An 18,110-nucleotide genomic window follows, 5' to 3' on the forward strand; every position below is an offset into this window, starting at 1 on the left:
AACTTCAGCGGGTCGGGGCTGGATCTTTCTACCCTTCCGTCTTGTTGTACTATTTTTAAGCGTTAACAACAACTATATTGGAATATATATATATATATATATATATATATGTATGTATATGTATATGTCGTAATACAGGCCAATCCAGTTTCAATTCCAAAAAACTGTTCAATCTTTTTCTTTACTTTGTGGAAAGGTTTAAGAAGTAAGAGGTTGTTGAAGTATCTATACACATCATACATCACATTTTTATTTTATTTTATTATTTTTTATTCTTTTTAAACTAATTAATTTCTTATATTTTTCATCTATACACTATATATTTAATAAGAAAAAAAAATATATGTGGTATGAAAATGATGAATAGAATTTTATAGCCTAGAAAAGAGGGTCATGACTCATGATGAATGAACTACGGCTTCTTTTTAAACTAATTGATTTCTTTTATTTTTTATCTATACACTAGATATTTTATAAGAAAAAAAATATAAGAAAAAAAATAATGTATAGTATAAGAATGATAAATAAAATTTTACGATCCAGAAAAGAGGGTGACGACTCATGGACGGACTACGGCTCAAAAAAAGGAAGAAATCTATTGATTGGGGGCATTCCGAGAATTGAACTCGGGACCTCTCGCACCCTAAGCGAGAATCATACCACTAGACCAAATGCCCGCTATGCCTAACGTCTAAAAATAACCTAAAGTAAACAGAAATTAAAGATTCTGCCACAAGCGTAACAGAAGTCAGAAACAGCCAACTAACTTTTACTAGAAAAAGTCATAGACCATGCATGGCTAGAATATAATCAATAGCCTATCAAAAAGATATATAATAATCCAAACAAAAAATTCGCCTTAAAAGTAACAAAAGCATCATTATGAATTTATGAGTTGTCTTACTGGGCATACTATGCAGTGAAGCAAGCATCATCATGAACATGCAGATGCATGTATACATGCATGGTAGGTGGCCTCCCTCTCTGGTAACTTCTTCACATCGACAAATAAAATTAGAAACTATGAAAATTAAAAAACTCTTGCTAGCTAATACCGATTTGATTCAGTTTTCTTAAAGAGCTAGCAGGGTTAGTACTGCAGAATTGCACCCACATGTTACGGCGGGCGGCCGATGTTATTTTTGGCAAGCTACAGAACTATATACTACACATATATATATATACTCTGCTCGCAATAGCCAGTATTTGTTGATCTCCAAATCAAGCAGCAGGAACAATGGCAAGAGTTTGCATCAGGACGCTAACTATACTACGTGCGTACCAATTAGGACAAAAATCTATTAATTCATGATTGGCAAATCCCAACATGTCATGAACCGAAAGCTGTAGTTAAGAATCTTTGTGTTGGGCGCTTGGAGGACAACAGCGTTAATGATGGCTCCATTATATGGTGATGACCGGAGAGAGGTCAACGATGGTGACAAGATCAACTTATTAACATCATTTCAAGGCTCGTTAATTCAAAATTATTATAGCATTGGATTCCCTGACACCTTTAGCATGGCATTCCATAATTTCAAACAAGCTATGATGAAGTGAAAAATGATCAGGTCACATATATATATAGTACTTCTCTTGCCTATATAAACCACTACACACCCTAAATACCACACTTACTCCCACCATGCTTATAACGCTTCTCTTGCCAAAGATGAAGAGAAAAGAGGTCCGAATTTGTCTTTTATTGGCCTTCATCTTCATTACTAGTGGATGCTATTATTTCACAGCTATCAGGATTCGAAGTGCAGAATCAGCTGGTAATTATTCTCTACATGATGAGTACTGGCCTTGCTAGCTAGCTAACATCTACCATAATGCATGCTAAACTGAGATCTTAAGATTGAAGTACTAGAAACAAATAGATGCTTAATTTTCTTTAATGCTTTCCTAGTTGATTTCAAGTTCAAACCTGTAAAAGCAAGAGAAAGCTCAGCCGCAGGATTCATGACAGCTACTTGGGTAAGTGGTACTACTTATTATTTCCAATGGCATTAGTTGTCACGTACGTACTAATTAGTCTTTCGTTTTATGATAATGATTGTTGGTACATGACTTTTTTTCTTGTTTCGTAAAAAGAACAAATCAGGAATGCAGAATAATCGTAAGGTTCCTTCAGCACCTAATCCAATTGGTAATCGGCACCCACCATCCAGGCATAACTGAGTAGAGGCGTTTATCATGCTCAGCAAGCAAAAAATACGGCGAAGATGCATTTTCGTAAGTAGATCAGTTGGTTAATAATATCATGTAAAACTTCTGTTCACCGTGTCATGCTAATTGAAGGCCGGCCGGTCGATGTTTGCTATTCGGAAAGTCATTCATATAAACAGCTAGGTTCTAATATTATGCATGGCTACCCTAATACTAACAGCCTGAGATGTTTTTGCATGCTTGAAGCTCCTCGATCAAAACTGTCACATATGCTACAAAATTTTCGTTTGGAATATGAGGTACAAGCATCAGTTTTCCAGGAAAACAAGGCATATATATATATATATATATATATATATATAATATATATAACTGTCGGAACCAATTTTCTTCCTGCTCCGCTGCTATATTCTATAATATAGAGAATCAACTATCCTAACTTGTAAAAAAAAAAAAGGGTGGTTTACAATCAAAGACAAACTTCCAAATACTTCCTAAAGTATTATTCTGACAAAAAGATCTGCATTCGAAAAACGGTGTGCCTAACTAGTGCATGGTTTGTCATTGTATACAACTTTCCTAGTGCCCCGGCCAAAAAAGGAAGGAAGAAATTAGAAAAGTAATACGGCAGTCAAATCGAAACATGATCATCTAGCCATTCAATTAATATCCAGCGAGATCTTGAAATTGATCACCCAATTAATGTGAAACAAAATTCTTGAATGAAGCGGATCGTTGCAATGGGTATGGAAATTTAGAGAAATTTTATTTATAATCGAGACTGCACGCTCAGTCTCATTAATGAATGAGATAAAAAGAAAAAAATATCATTTTAAAATAAATATTATTATAATTTTAAAATTTTTTAAATATAATTGTATGAATTTAAATGAACAATACTATTTAATCATTACTATATAACAATACTATTATAATTCTAAAAGACCGCATGTAGATTACTATTTAATGGACCTGTTTTGTTCAAAAACTGTACCCTAATCATTGATCAATCATGATGGTACTGAGGCTCTGCCTGGAATTCTTCATTAGAGAAATGCTGGCGCAGTTCCGTATGGGGATATCGATAGTGTTTTTTTTTATTTAATGGAAAATGAAGTATTTTTTTAATGGTATTATGAATTTTTTTTTAAAAATATTTAAAAGTATTAAAAAAATAATGAAAAAAGGTAAAATAAAATACTGTTGGAATCCCATGTCATGTGGCTGTGGAGCCACCCTTCTTCGTTATGCTGGTAATGGAATTGAAAGATAAATGTTTTAGTCATGAAAATATTTACAAAAATAAATTTATATATTGATGTGATTTAATGTAATGTTGTACGTTAAATTATAAAATTATTTTTATTGTAAAATAGATATAACATTAACGTATTATATGAAGTGAAGTAAGTTTAAAGTTTATTTATATAAAATTCTATAGCAGGATTTCCGATTGAAAACATTTGCTTTGTTCATCCAGCCTTCTTATACAACCAGGCCTAGCCAACATGTGACACAGCTGTCCGCCAAAACAGTAAGAAACCTAGAAAAAGTAGAAAAGCTCGATGCCTATCATAAGCAATGTTAAAGTGTCATGAGCAGTTCCTCGCGCGCATCAATATTATATAAATCCTTGCAAGAAAATCCGTTAAACTACTGGAAATCTTACCAATCATAATGTAACAGAATGAAGTTAATTAACCTTACAATCACGTTAAACGTACATTCACCAATCTTTTTGCTGACCTCACCATTCGTTCGGCCTTCATAAACTTGCAAATGAGTGACGTACGTACCGAACATTAATGGAGATTGAGCAGTATTATGAGGAGTCTGAACAATTCCTGAGAGGGAGTCACGGCTCTTGTAATATAATTTCATTCAAGTAGGTAATCCTGAAGAGCCACCAGCTTGTGTTGGACCGTAGCCTTCCGCGCGACCCAAAATAAACATAGAAACATGCATCCGACAGCTAGCATGCATGGATGTCAACGTACAATATTGTCTTCATATGTAACCATAAAAATTAATATGCTATATACCCATAAGACAATTATAATCTTGCAATCACCGTCGCAGCTATGTTGTTTGGTAGGCCTCGTACGTCTTGGAACTCTTAAGTCTCTAAACCATTGCTAGCCGATTAATCTCTCTCTCTCTCTCTCTCTCTCTCTCTCTCTCTCCCCCCCCCCCCCCCACTCCTCCCCCCATGGCGGACGGCGGTATTATTTTTACTCTCACCTACCACAATTTCCACGTCATCCTATTTGCTGTCGGATCTGCGGCCGTCGTGGTCACCCTTTACCAGTGTATAGCTATGTGTTTTTGCAACCGCCATGCCGCCGGCCAAATCAGCACACGACGTGCAAGACAGCGTTCAGTGCCTGAGACAACTACGGAGATGATCACATCAACTAGCATCAACATTTCCACCGCCCAACTCATTCCGGCCCACAAGTATCAAAAAAGCGTGAGCTTGGTGGGCGAAGATGGCACTTGTGCCGTGTGCTTGTGCGAATTTGAAGACGATGAGGAATTGCGTACCTTGCCAGCTTGCATGCACTCATTTCACGTATCATGCATCGATATGTGGCTCTACTCCCACTCAACTTGCCCCATTTGCCGATCGAAAGCTACGCCTCAGCCACCGATACTTCATCATGCTGAAGATTTAGGTTCCGGCGAGTCGCCGGAGGCTCCTCCAAGCACTTAATTTACAAGATATCATCGTGCAACCTGCGCGGGCATGATGGTGAAAGGTTGTCTTGCCATACATCTTTGTTTAAAGATTAGTCCTAAGAATCACCTACTGGCCTGTCATGTTTTCAACTACGTACAATTTGTCTTGGGCTGGAACGGATGTCACCCATTTTTTGTTCCTCTTTTCTTTCTTGTATTTTTTAGTTACGTGTCGATGAAAGGTTGTCCTGTATGAAGAGAAATGTCTAAACAACCGGACACCGAGGGGTCGGCGGCCTGATTCCCATTAAAAAATTGACTTGCCGGAAAAGTATCGTTGCAAACGACTTGGTATATCAAACTTTGTATTGATGCTGATATCTAATGTATCCATTTAATGAAACAGTATGAATTGAGACAAAAATAATTTTTATGAAATATATGATCTTCTTCTTTTCTCAAAATTTTTTTTTTTTTTTTTTATTTTTCTTTTCAATAAAAAAAAAATATGTCAACGTCAGCATACAATTTAACACGCCAAACCGCTTATACTTGGGAGACTCAAAATTGACCATGCAATGAATTAACTCTCAACTCCAATAATATGCTAGGTATAATACATTTCGCTGCGGATTAAGAGTATTAGATTTAAATTAGTTCTGGACAAGCTCGGGAGAAAAAACTTCCATCTGCTCTTTAATTAAGGAAAGTTTCAAGCATTGTTTTTAATTTAATGGGCCAAGATATAAATAGCCTTATAGGTCATCAGATAGCGTGGGCCAGTTATATAAAGTTCGCCAGAATCTTGGGCATCGTCTAAATGCGAAAACAGTCCCAGCTTGACCCGGCAACTAATTATGTTCTTTTTGGGCCACCGGCCTCGAAGAGTTTGGATATACCATTTCAGTAGAGTGATAGCTGACTCGATTCTGACCCGTCATCCGCAGATTTCACTTTTCATCCTATTTTTTTACGACATAAGTTCTTTTTTTTCTTGACAGGACAGAATATCGATAGCAAATTAGACAAATGTTTTAGGTCTGAAATGTCTCGTCAAAATAAATTTATAAATTAATATGATTTGATATGATATTTTAAATTATAAAATTATTTTTCATTATAAAATAGATAAAATAGATATAATATATCATATAAAATCATATCAATTTATAAATTTATTTTTATAAAATCTATTTATAATTGTAAGACTCATTTTTTAATTATTCCTTCAGTTGGACTTTACTTCATCTACACGGGAATGACAAAACCTTTGAGAAAAATTGGAGCAACGTTGCAGACAATATGATTAAGGAGACGATTATTAAGCCTAGACTACCATAGCTTACAAATGAAAGAAAGCCCATTTCAGCAAATAGGGACACGAATTTGATATTAATAAAGTAATATTGTCCTACTAGATATCTCTGGTATTTGTGCTGCAAAACGATATATCATGTGCCCCAAGATAAAAGCCTAGTCCTGAAGTCAATGGTCCAATGATGATCACAATTCACTTAACTGAAATTATGCCATCGAAAAAAGAGTGTCCTGGATATATACAGGAGTATCCGACTGTGATTCCAAGCTCATGTGATGTTGTAGGAATTCCAGTTGACATGTGTATTGGGGATGTATCTTTCAAATTTGTTGTTATTAAAGAAGATAAAGTAACAATTTCTGACATGTATACGCTATATGCATGGTACCGTTCTTTTAAAAAATAAAATGTCCTATTAGATATCAATGGGCACCTAGTGCATGGTGGTGACCACCCACAGAATCAGTTTTCTTTTCTTTAGTTTTTCAGTTTTATTTATATTTTCATTGCTATATTTTTATTCTGTTTATTACCTTTTTTTTTTCTTAAATAATAGGGACATTTTTTAAAATAATTTCTTCATGAAAAACTTAAGAATTTTGTCATATCCAATGAGTTTATTGGACGTCAGAGTATATTAAAAAGAGATTTGATAGTTTGGGGGTTAAATGGTTTTTTTTTTTTAAGCTTTAGAGAGCAATTTAAAAATTGAGCGATTATCTTCAGAAAATGTTATATAACTGGCCAAAAGAGCCGATTGTTATGTATGTAACTTGTAGTTTTACAATCATGCCTCATGATTCAAGAGTGATTTTCAGAGAGAAGCAGATTAATTAGCAGAGCCTATTGGAATGATTTTAGTAAGTTCCTGATTTGGGTTTGTCTTTTACAAGTAGAATCAGGAAATACTATAAAGGGAAGCTGTGAGCTTGATGCCTCTCTTTAGTTGTATTCAGAGGTCATGATCTGGGTTCTTTGGGCTTGTCCGGTGATCAGATAATATTGAGACTATTCAGAAGCCCCAAGTAAGCTTTTTTTCCTTCACTTTATTGGCTTTTTCTTGCAGCGGAAACGAAGGGGTTCCATGAATAATTTAGCTTTGTGGTTTTCTGGCCAAGTTATTGCAGAGAGACTTTAGTTTCTTTGTTTTTGTTTGATTTTGAGGTAAGATCAGAAGTTCTCTAATGTGATTTGAAGGTAAAGATGAAATCTTTGAGTAGTGTAGGACTTGCTCTGAGTGTAGTTTTTGGTTGCCTTTTCTTGGCTCTTGTTGCGGAGCTTTACTACTTATTGTGGTGGAAGAAGAAGTTAACACACAGAGAGATGGAAAATGACTACAGCGGCCCAGCAAGAGAGCTATTTTACATGTTTTGCTGGAAAAGGTCTAGTTCGGTCAGGCACACGGCTTTGGATCCCCAAGAAATCCGTTCCTCTGTCGGAATCACAGGCACCCTCGCCCATGAACCAGAAGGGCAGCTTCATATGCAGTCAAACAAAAGTTATTTGCTTAAACCCTTCGAAGATGACGACATGGAGGCAGAGTTTATGAGGCTACAAAACCTGTCAGGCCCCCCAAGATTCCTCTTCACAATTATAGAGGAAACGAAGGAGGATTTAGAATCTGAAGATGGCAAGTCTAGGGGCGACAAGAGTGGAAAGGGGTCAAAAAGTAGAAGCTTGAGCGATTTGCTTCTACCAACAGAGACTCCATATTTGACCCCTCTTGCTTCTCCTTCCTTATTAACTCCCCCTCTTAATCCCATGAACTCATACAATCAGCATGGATTCAACCCTCGCTTTGAATCAATGGTAGATGCAGAATTCAACAGGGTAAAGTCTTCTCCCCCTCCAAAATTCAAGTTCTTGCTGGATGCAGAGGAGAAACTAAAAAGAAAGTTAACGGAGGAAGCCGAAGAAAAGGTTCGTAACACGGATGTGTTTGTCCATGACAACAGAGATACAGCTTCCCCGCCAAAGTTTCACGAAAACGATGAAGATGGGTCTTTCATCACAATCATTGTTGATAAGCACAAAGAAAGAGAGCTTAATCAACATGCACAGAAGTGCCATTCAAGCACTTCACAGGTACTTCCTTTGGCTTCTTCACCTTCACCATTCCGATCACCGGTTAACAAAGAAACCCAGTTAACATTAAAGTTCCATTAACCAAAAAGAAATGGGTCTGTCTTCCATTCTTTACCCCCCCATGTAATATTTTATTAGATATTTTCATGTTTGTCGGGTTCTTGGGTTCATTTTATTTCTCATGGCCATGTTTGGGGATGCAATTACAAGATAAACATGCTTAACCCTTGTGCATTTTATCTTTAAATTTTCAAGGTGGGGAACAACATTCTCTGCAACATGATGTTGAGAGGTGGGTCTGATGCATGTGGGTGACCTGTGGAGTTATTTGTTTTATTCAATCTCCATGTCTCCTGAGTTGTCTAACACCCGTAATCATTCTTGTGAAGCCTTTTTCCCCTTCTGAATTTTCTTTTCTCAGTCTTTTAGTGTTTGCTTATCCTTTCGGTTTTTGGTTAAAAGGAGATTTTAGCAAAAAGCCAAGGGGCTAATATAAAGTATCACGGATAAACAATTCAACAAAGTGACGGAAGTATCAAAGTAAGGTGAAACAGGACTTTCGTGGGCCAGCAAGTAGCCTAGAGTTTACATGGTTGTAGCTTTCAAGAAAGTGACAAAATTGGAAAATAGGGGATGGTGAGCTGCCCCTCCGGCTTTTCCTAAACAACAAAGTAAGCTAGCTAATGCCTGTGAAAACGTCTCCTGGTAATTGACCGAAAGCTACCCCCACCTTGATGAATCATCATTCACAACCTTTAATCAGATATTCAACATGATTTTTTTTTTTGTTTTTTTGATACGTAGATATTCAACATGATTTGATTATTGCTTTTATTTTTATTTTTTTAAATTCTATTCGTGGTATCCGGGTAAGATCGCTTACATAAGACGGTCAAGTCAATATATATATATAAATTAACACGAACATTTTCAAGTGTTAATATGATGCGAAGCGTTACGAGTAGCAATACTATTTTATTGCTGAAAGATCGCTACTGACCCAGACCTGCAAGAGACAGGTGCCCCCCGCCCACCGTCTTGGAAGGATGTGCCCACGGCCGGTTGGGGGGGGGGGGGGGTGTGTGGTCGGTCTTCAAAGGGTCGTGGTCAACATTGCTATGTTACTCAACGATAATGATCTTGACAAGGTCAATCACAGGGCAATTCCATTCTATGCTTTACACAGAATAAAAATGTTTTAGACCATGCACATACAAGATTACATCTCATGAGAAATCTACATCAAATGCCAAAAAAAAAAAAAAAGCAATCTCACTTGAATTAAAAAACCAACACCGCTTGCCCAATTTGGTATGTCAGTGCAGCCAATTCCAGATGACTGTCACAAAGCCAACCTCCGTATCAAGTCATAGCCCTGTGGCACATTCCCAACTCAACACAAAGCGAGTTCATACCTAATTCTCCCAAGAGGCTGAATGCGGTAAATCCATAGTAGGAGTGGTACAAATCTGGCACTTGCCCAGGGAACTTACTGAAACCTCCATACTGGTTCAGGAACAATTTAAGCAACAAAATCAGAATTTCAACAGAGATTTATTAGGTAAATTAATACTCAATGATACTCATCCAGAAAGTCCAAAACATCATATCAGTCGTTTTTCACATTGCGTGCACATGTTTTGATACTGTACCTATCGGGGATAAACTTTTATGAGTTTGACTTTAGTTTTAACCTTTTTTTTATTGATAAACAGTTCTTACCACAATTTTTTACCATTCCAAACTTGTATTTATTATTATTTTTGTCCATGCATCATTGATTCACCTGTCAACTGACCATACCTTCCATTACTATGCATTGGGCATACAGCTAGAAGAAAATACATGGCAAGTGAGAACGAAGCCTCAAGAACACCCTATTCAAATCTTAACCAAATGTATGCCTAAAACCATCAAGTTAAAAGGACATCAAGTTAAAAGGAGGTGCATCATTACCTCAGATTGACAAGTCAGCAAAAATCCACGTAAAGCTTTTTCATCAATCAATTCGTGGCCCCCTATGATTCGTAAAACTGCTCCAATCCTATACAAGCACATTGCTCTTGTCAAGGCAAGAAAACTCCATACTATCCCGTGGATCTTTAGAATGATTTCATTAGACTCACCAAAATGCATAACAAGTATCACTATCTTTGTTGGGTCGACCTTGAAAACCACCATTAGTTGCCTGCCTCTGTCGCAGAGGAAAGACAATTAAGTGAGAAATAGTTTTACAGGCTTAAAAAAGGAGACAATTGAACTATTCAAAAGTGAACATCCAATTGAAACAATCAAAGAGAAAAGTTGGTATAGGCAGCAAGAGTTTTTTTTTTTTTTAATGTAGTTTTATTTAATAATAGGAGTCAGGAATATTTTTTCAATATGCTCTCGACATTTGTGTGAATCTGAGGAATGATGCCAAAGGAATCCTAGATCTGATGTTCAGGAAAATTATGTGCAATGCCTAGGTCTATTTTTATTTATTGTCTTTCTAACTTCCAGCAGTTCATCTAGTCCTAAAAAAACACTCAACTCCAGACCTTGATTTCTCACCCTTCGAATTTATTTTTTATTTTTTATTTTTTATAGGTAAGCAAAAACTTTTATTGATAGCAATAGGCATAGCCCATGTATTAGAATTCTAAACGTTGTAGGATAGAAACCCTAGCACAGCCCATCTGTTATAAGCTTGCAAACCCACCAAGCCAGATCAGCTACACTTCCCCAATACCATTCTCAGCCATGAAGATGATTTGGATAACATTTTCTTCGTTTCCTAGTCTGTTTTCGAGCTCTGAAACATATTGATCATATCACTCAATAACTAAAACATAACTCAACCTATATTTTCAGCCCTTTCTACATAAAAACTCTAAGCCAAGAAACCCCAATTTTCCTCAAATAATTGCTGGCAGCGAAAATGACAGCAACCAATATGTTTTGTCTATACCAAAAGCTATGGGAAATGTTTGAAGCATTTTATTCAATCCACAAACTTTTCAAGTCATAATCACCTTTATGTTTGCTCCTTACAGTCATTTCTTTAAATTTAAAGGCATGCTCGCAAACTTCTGTGATTAGATGAGGAAAACAATACCTGCAAGATCCAGTCCAGCAGCAATGGAACATTTACTATTGAAGATGTCGAACTGGACAGAAGATCATCTCCAATGAATCCCATTAGTCGGAGAGATGCAACCGCACAGTATGTTGCACCACCTGCAGCACTAAAACGAACACTGTCAGTAAATATTATCACAATTAGTCCAGACTGGAAATCAAGAAAACTATAGGAAAGAGCTTATTAATGTAGATGCAAACTTATTTTTCATTACTACGAAATAATGAATGAACAAAATTTCTCAACTAAGCTTATTCTCAGAATTCTCCTACATTTTTCAACATCTCACATATTTTCACTCTCAAACATACAAAACAAAACAAAAATCTCACTAAAAAAAATTTTCACCTCTCCTCAGAGCATTTTTTCACTTCAATTTAAACAACATTTAAGAAAATACAAAACATTAAAAAAAACTGAGCACCATCCACAAGGGGTGGCCCAGTTTTCTCCGTACTCACCATGAGATTCTGAACCAGGTCTCAATCCAAAGCCTCCATCGTATGACTGAAATTACAGCCACAGTTGTTCTTAAGTATATGCACACCGATAACCATATCTTGCATGAATGAATGCAAGATAGAAAACCAAGGATGATATCATGATGGCTACATAAAAGAAAACTGTTCGAGATATAGCACTTTCCATACAAACCTGACAATTTATTATGTATTCCTTTGCTTTCTCCTTATCCATGCCCCTCCAATCCTCAAACATAAAACAGATGGCAACTGATACAACACTTGGTTATTTTGATATTTCATCCAAAAGCATTTTGACTTAAGCAGCCTCATAAAGCATCCTTAATAGTATTTCCTTACCAGCACAATAAACAAACCGAAGATCTGTCTCGGCCCCAATGTGGATGGGCATAAAACTGCCAAAAAGAGTCAGAATTAATCCATGGCAGGGCAGGGGGTACGATCCAAAACTTAAGATCAATATAAGTTTTAGGAAAAGGGGAATTGGAAAAACCAAAGTCTAGTTGAGCTTAAATCAATTCCCTTTCTGGCATAATCACATTCTTATGGGTGTAGGTCGACCGGAAGACTATCAAGTGCTACCTATACCATATATCGAGTCAGCACACATTCAAAAACCTCTCTTTCATTATTTATTCTTCAAGTATTATGAGGAAAAACTCCACATATGGATTTTGTACATGTAATTGTTTTCATATTTCTCATTTGAAAGAAATGAAGAAACAAATCATACATATTTGTGGATAACTTGCAACAGTCTGCTTCTGAAAAAAATAGGTTAAGAGATCTGAGAACAATGACTGTAAAGCTCACCTCCCATCAGGCTGCTGGAGGTTTCTCATTGATGTCAACATCGTTTCAGAGTCAATACTTGAGAAGTCATGGCCAACAATTTTTAGTATGGCTAGAGCGCTGTACGTGCTTGCCAAATGACTACCATTACGACTCAAAACCTTATATAAAACAGAAAAGCTTATTTCCACAAGACAACCGAAATAAGAATAAAATATGAGTGCATGATTTGTTTACTATACCCCATTATTGTCTGGAGTAAACTGAGAAGTTCTTGAACCATGGAACCCATAAAATTTTCCTGCAGAAAGCCAACAGCTATATGATATATTCTTTCCTCTTGATACATTTAAGTGAATATGTTAAACACGCTTGAAGGGGAAGTGCTCTCAGAGAATGAAGATAAAATGTTGCACATTTCGGGCAATCCAGCTTTACCATATAAATAGTATTCAAAGTTCAAAGTTCGAACCATTTAAACTAGATCAGATCCTTAGCAAGCGAGCCATACCATCATTCGGTACAACTTCATTGTTTGGGAGAGCTCGAAAGGATAAAACCCAACTGGCAACTGCATCCTTGTCGACCTAAACACGTAAAACAGAAACAAACATGTAATTATTTTTTATATACTCGTTTCATATAAATGTTTGGTTGTGAAGATGTAACACATTTGATGGGTAGTGTTTGGATAACTAGAAAATATGAGAGAAAATGTAAAGAAAATGGTCAGATTCGAGGTTGACCTAGCCTCCAAGAGGAAGAGAGAAAATAGAATAAGAAAATATTTTCACTAATGATTCTCGATGATTCTCCTCAATAGCTACAGTACCCTTATATGCTAAAATGCAAACACTGGATAAAAGGCCTCCGCCTTGCTCCAACATGACCCACGATTAACTAAGCAAACTTAACAAAGGAAAACAAACCAACTAAGCCTAGCTGCCTTGCGACCCACTCCCTAACATGATAACAATTAAGTAAATCAGGCCCTATTAGACTTGGCCCAAGCTCGGCCCAGGCATTCCATTCATAGATTGTGACAAACCATCCCCTATAGAAGCACCTTGTCCATAAGGTGCGGTATCCTTGCCCACAATTGTCCCACCCACCTCGGTCAAAAACAAGAATTTTCTTTGTCTTAAGAGTGACACTATGTTTCAGAACAACACCACCATTAAGGACTGCTCCCATACCATCATAGGTCCTATCTTCAAGAAGGCCAGAGCTTCCAGCAACAGTCACCGCAGAATTATCAGAACAAGTCTTGCCAACATAAGTCCCACCCAAAGAACAGCCAGGACATGAAGTACATGGAACTTTGCAACAATGAGAAACATACGGGCAGCATGAGCAAAATGCATTTGAATGAGACACTTGACTTTCGGGAACTGGACAGTCTTGATGCGTAGAAGAACCTTCTACAAAATATTGGTTATTCCAACCACCAAAATGATAAAGCTGCTCCAAAATCTTTTGCCTATTCTCCTCAAGCTCATAATATTCGTTGAGTACCTCATTATAATCTTCCACGTTATGAAAAGATGAATGGCCAACACTTTCCACATCTTGCTTTTGTAGACTATTCAATGAATTTATACAGGGCTCAGGTGCATGAGAATCTACACAATAATTTTCTTTAATACCTAAGAAGGCTGAGGCTATTGAGATCACAGATTTTCGGCCTATTAGCTTAGTGAATGGAGTATACAAGATTATTTCGAAAGTGCTTGCTAATCGCTTAAGTGAGGTGTTGGGGAAGATTGTGACTAAGCCTCAAAATGCTTTTGTAAAGGGTAGACAAATCCTTGACGTGGTTCTAATTGCCGATGAATGCTTGGACAATAGATTGAAGGCTGACAACCCAGGAATTATGTGTAAGTTGGATATGGAAAAGGTGTATGACCATGTAAATTGGGATTTCCTTCTATATTTACTGGGTAGGTGTGGTTTTGGTGAAAGGTGGAGGTCTTGGATTAGATGGTGTATATCTATGGTAAGGTTCTCAATGTTGATCAATGGCAGCCCCGAGGGTTTCTTCCAGAGTTTTCGTGATTTGAGACAAGGGGATCCGTTGTCTCCGTTACTTTTTGTTATTGTTATGGAGGCACTAAGCAGGATGATCGCGGCTTTGTTGGCTAATGGGTTTGTTAGTGGTTTCCAGATTGGATCTCCGAGCAGGGGTTTTACCTCTATTTCTCACTTGCTATTTGCAGATGACACGCTTATTATGTGCGAAGCTGATCGAGACCAATTGCGGGCTATGAAGGCATGTTTGCTTTGTTTTGAATCAGTGTCTGGTTTACAAGTGAACTATGATAAATCCGAGTTGGTGCCGATTGGAGAGGTTCAGAATATTAGGGAATTGGCGGACACATTGGGTTGCAAGATAGCGTCTCTTCCGATGACTTACCTGGGACTACCGTTGGGTATAGCTTCAAGGGCATGCTCGATCTGGGATACAGTGATTGAAAAAGTAGAGAGGAGACTGGCAGGGTGGAAGATAATGTACTTGTCGAAAGGGGGCCGGATTACATTGATTAAAAGTACACTTTCTAATCTACCCACTTATTTCTTATCCTTATTCTCTATACCGGCAAGCGTGGCGGGTTGTCTTGAGAAGTTACAAAGAGATTTTCTGTGGGTGGCTTAGGAGAAGAGTTTAAATTTCATTTTGTCAGGTGGGAGATGGTGTGCCGTCCTATCTCTAATGGCGGTTTGGGTATTAGAAATTTAAGGTTGTTTAATCGGACATTACTTGGCAAATGGCTGTAGCAATATATTAAGGAACCAGAAGCCTCATGGAAAATTGTGATTGAGAATAAATATGGTGGTTTAGGGGAGGGTTGGTGTATTAGAGATGTTAGAGGGGCACATGGAATGGGGCTATGGAAGCATATTAGAAAAGGGTGGGAGGTCTTTCATCAACACACTAGGTGCCAGTTGGGTATAGGCTCCAGGATTAGATTTTGGAAGGATGTTTGGTGTGGCAACAGTGCTCTCCAAGATTTGTTTCCTATACTTTTCCTGATAGCAAGTGCCAAAGATGTCACAGTGGCGGAAGTTATGGGAATCTCAGAAGGGGGTATTCACTGGAATATCAACTTCAACCGGGCGGCACAGGATTGGGAGATGGAGAGTTTTGCAGATTTTTTTAGTCTTTTGTATTCCTGTCATCCACGTATCCAGCATGAAGATGGCCTGTGGTGGATTCCTGCAGGGAGAGGGGTATTCACTGTTAGATCTTTTTATAAGGTCCTCACAAAAGTGCTGGAGATACAGTTTCCTTGGAGAAGGATTTGGTGACACAAGGCTCCTCCTAAAGCTTCTTTCTTTGTGTGGACAACGTCATTAGGCAAGATTCTTACTACAGATAATCTGAGAAAGAGGAAGATAATCATTGCAGACTGGTGTTGTATGTGTAAGAGAGAGGGTGAGTCAGTGAACCCTTTACTTGTACATTGTGATGTAGCCAGGACTCTCTGGAATGAGGTGTTTAAAAGGATGAAACTAGCTTGGGTTATGCCGGAATCCGTAGTGGATATGTTGGCGTGTTGGACCTCTATCCGAGGTGTGGATCAGATCAAAGTGATTTGGAAGATGATCTTTATTTGTATTATGTGGTGCTTGTGGCAGGAGAGAAATGAGAGGATGTTTGAAGACAAAGAGAGATCTATGGAGGAGCTAAAAGTTTTCTTTTTCAGAACTCTTTGTACTTGGGCCATTGCTGTGGACTTTAATGGCATGGACCTTCATGTTTTCTTAGTTTCTAATGTGCCTACGTAGATAGGACATACTTACTTTGTAATTGGCAGTTGTTGCCCATTCTTGGATTAATAATACTTATTTTACTTAAAAAACAAAAATCTTTAACTAGTAAAAGATTAGTCTCACCCAAGTCTTCATTAATCCATCTTGAAGGAAATGCATGATTCCCCTTACCCATATTGAGCACACTTCCCTTAGAAATCAACAACAAGAACGATGGTGCAAACAAGTTAATCCTAGCAAAGCACATCCCAGGATAAAAGGTCCAGTAACAACCCACACTCTTATCCAGCATTACATCAAACACCTTACGTGCTGCACTCAACTCTTTAACAACTCTTGCATACGAATTGAACTCTTTGCCTAACAAATTTTTGCATGCCATACGAAGATAATCAAGTGCATACTTACATACGAACATAAAATACCACAGTATGACCTCACGACGAGGAAAAAAAAGGTAAGAAATCCCTAACACTCCATTGGGTCATTGCAAAATTAAAAAGAAAAGAAGGAAATTTAAGCTTAAGCTTCCCGTTAGCTAAATTTACGAGAAAGTTCTCGGTCGCAAGTATTTGTGCTAGGCACATTCAAGTAAGGTCATTAAATATGTAGCATCAACCCGAAAATATTCAAAATGAAAATCTAGGGTCAAAACCGAATATTACAATCAGGACGTCCAAAACCATAATTACAAAATAAATTCCGAAGCAAACACAATATGTAACTACAAGAGTCTAGCTTTCCAAAACTAAAAGGTGCCAATAAAATTCCAAATCCCTAGTCAAATTGTAATCTTTAGACACAAAAACAAATGAAAATATGGAACAACACGACACCTTGTTCCATTCCCAATCTCTATAGCAAAAGGGAGGAGAGAGAGAGAGAGAGAGAGAGAGAGAGAGGTACACGATCGAGTGCGGAGAGGAGGTCGAGACCGGAGATGACGAAGTAGGCGAGGGTAAGGTGGTTGATCTCCTGGTCCTGGTAAGGCGACGGCAACAGATGGTACATCATCTCCAAGTAACAGACGTGTCGTTCCCTCTCGAATACCGACGAATAAGACGGCGGTGATGGCGGCTCATCCAATGGGTCCCACTCCGATTCCATGGCTTTCTTCGAGTCTGTGATTTTGCGAGTATGCTTGTTTTCTCTCCTCTCTCCTACTCTGCTTTTTTGTACCGTGCGATCTGTTGTGTTGAAGGAATCTAAACACCGAGAGTCCGCGAGTTATTGAACTTCACGATGCCCCCACACCTTCTTCGACTGCAAGTGCAAGGGGATCACAAACCGCTTTGGATATTGCTATTTGCTCCTACGGAGACGGATTTTAACTTTTTAACCAGCTCGGAGCAGCCTCAGACGACAGTCATTGCCGAAATGTTTCAAAAAAACGTCACATCGTTTAACTAGCTGTCGCTGCCTTCTTTTCTATCATCGCAAGGCTGGTAGAATAAAAATAAATTATATTTAAGTATCGCAATAAATATAAAAAAAATTTAAAATTTATATAAAAAAATTATTTTCTAAATAAATATTTTATTTTATTTTCAAATAAAATACATGTAATTTATAAATTTTAAGACTATATTTAACATTACTATTAAATAAATAATGGCTGAGTTGATCTCTAAACATTTTTTTCTCTCTTATTTTTAGCCAATCATTGCATGGTTACTTTTTGCTTGATAAA

At 37.4% G+C, this 18,110-nt stretch overlaps 4 protein-coding genes and 1 non-coding gene across 5 annotated transcripts; 3 read left to right on the forward strand and 2 right to left on the reverse strand.

Annotated features, from left to right (window-relative positions):
- Positions 1-605: 605 nt before the first annotated feature.
- Positions 606-677, reverse strand: TRNAP-AGG. The gene has a single exon. It is a non-coding gene; the product is annotated as a tRNA-Pro (tRNA).
- Positions 678-1,620: 943 nt separating this feature from the next.
- LOC121246476 (CLAVATA3/ESR (CLE)-related protein 46-like) lies at positions 1,621-2,586 on the forward strand. Its single transcript, XM_041144654.1, has 3 exons — positions 1,621-1,778; positions 1,913-1,980; positions 2,098-2,586. The coding sequence occupies exons 1-3, from the start codon at positions 1,646-1,648 to the stop codon at positions 2,182-2,184; spliced, it is 288 nt and encodes a 95-aa protein (XP_041000588.1). The 5' UTR covers positions 1,621-1,645; the 3' UTR covers positions 2,185-2,586.
- Positions 2,587-4,381: 1,795 nt separating this feature from the next.
- Positions 4,382-4,885, forward strand: LOC121247482 (E3 ubiquitin-protein ligase EL5-like). The gene has a single exon (XM_041145820.1). The coding sequence runs from the start codon at positions 4,382-4,384 to the stop codon at positions 4,883-4,885; it is 504 nt and encodes a 167-aa protein (XP_041001754.1).
- Positions 4,886-6,691: 1,806 nt separating this feature from the next.
- Positions 6,692-8,595, forward strand: LOC121246431. Its single transcript, XM_041144593.1, has 2 exons — positions 6,692-7,194; positions 7,297-8,595. The coding sequence occupies exon 2, from the start codon at positions 7,373-7,375 to the stop codon at positions 8,333-8,335; it is 963 nt and encodes a 320-aa protein (XP_041000527.1). The 5' UTR covers positions 6,692-7,194; positions 7,297-7,372; the 3' UTR covers positions 8,336-8,595.
- Positions 8,596-9,394: 799 nt separating this feature from the next.
- LOC121246422 (geranylgeranyl transferase type-1 subunit beta) lies at positions 9,395-17,794 on the reverse strand. Its single transcript, XM_041144578.1, has 11 exons — positions 17,327-17,794; positions 13,161-13,236; positions 12,892-12,950; positions 12,671-12,810; positions 12,197-12,252; positions 12,030-12,106; positions 11,837-11,882; positions 11,352-11,473; positions 10,381-10,448; positions 10,211-10,298; positions 9,395-9,760 (listed from the first exon to the last, which is right to left on the reverse strand). Exons 1-11 carry the CDS (start codon positions 17,525-17,527, stop codon positions 9,617-9,619), a joined length of 1,077 nt encoding a protein of 358 aa, XP_041000512.1. The 5' UTR covers positions 17,528-17,794; the 3' UTR covers positions 9,395-9,616.
- Between the last annotated feature and the right edge of the window lie 316 nt (positions 17,795-18,110).

The sequence above is a fragment of the Juglans microcarpa x Juglans regia genome, chromosome 1S (assembly GCF_004785595.1).
Source record: "Juglans microcarpa x Juglans regia isolate MS1-56 chromosome 1S, Jm3101_v1.0, whole genome shotgun sequence".
In the NCBI taxonomy this organism is placed as follows: Eukaryota; Viridiplantae; Streptophyta; class Magnoliopsida; order Fagales; family Juglandaceae; genus Juglans; species Juglans microcarpa x Juglans regia.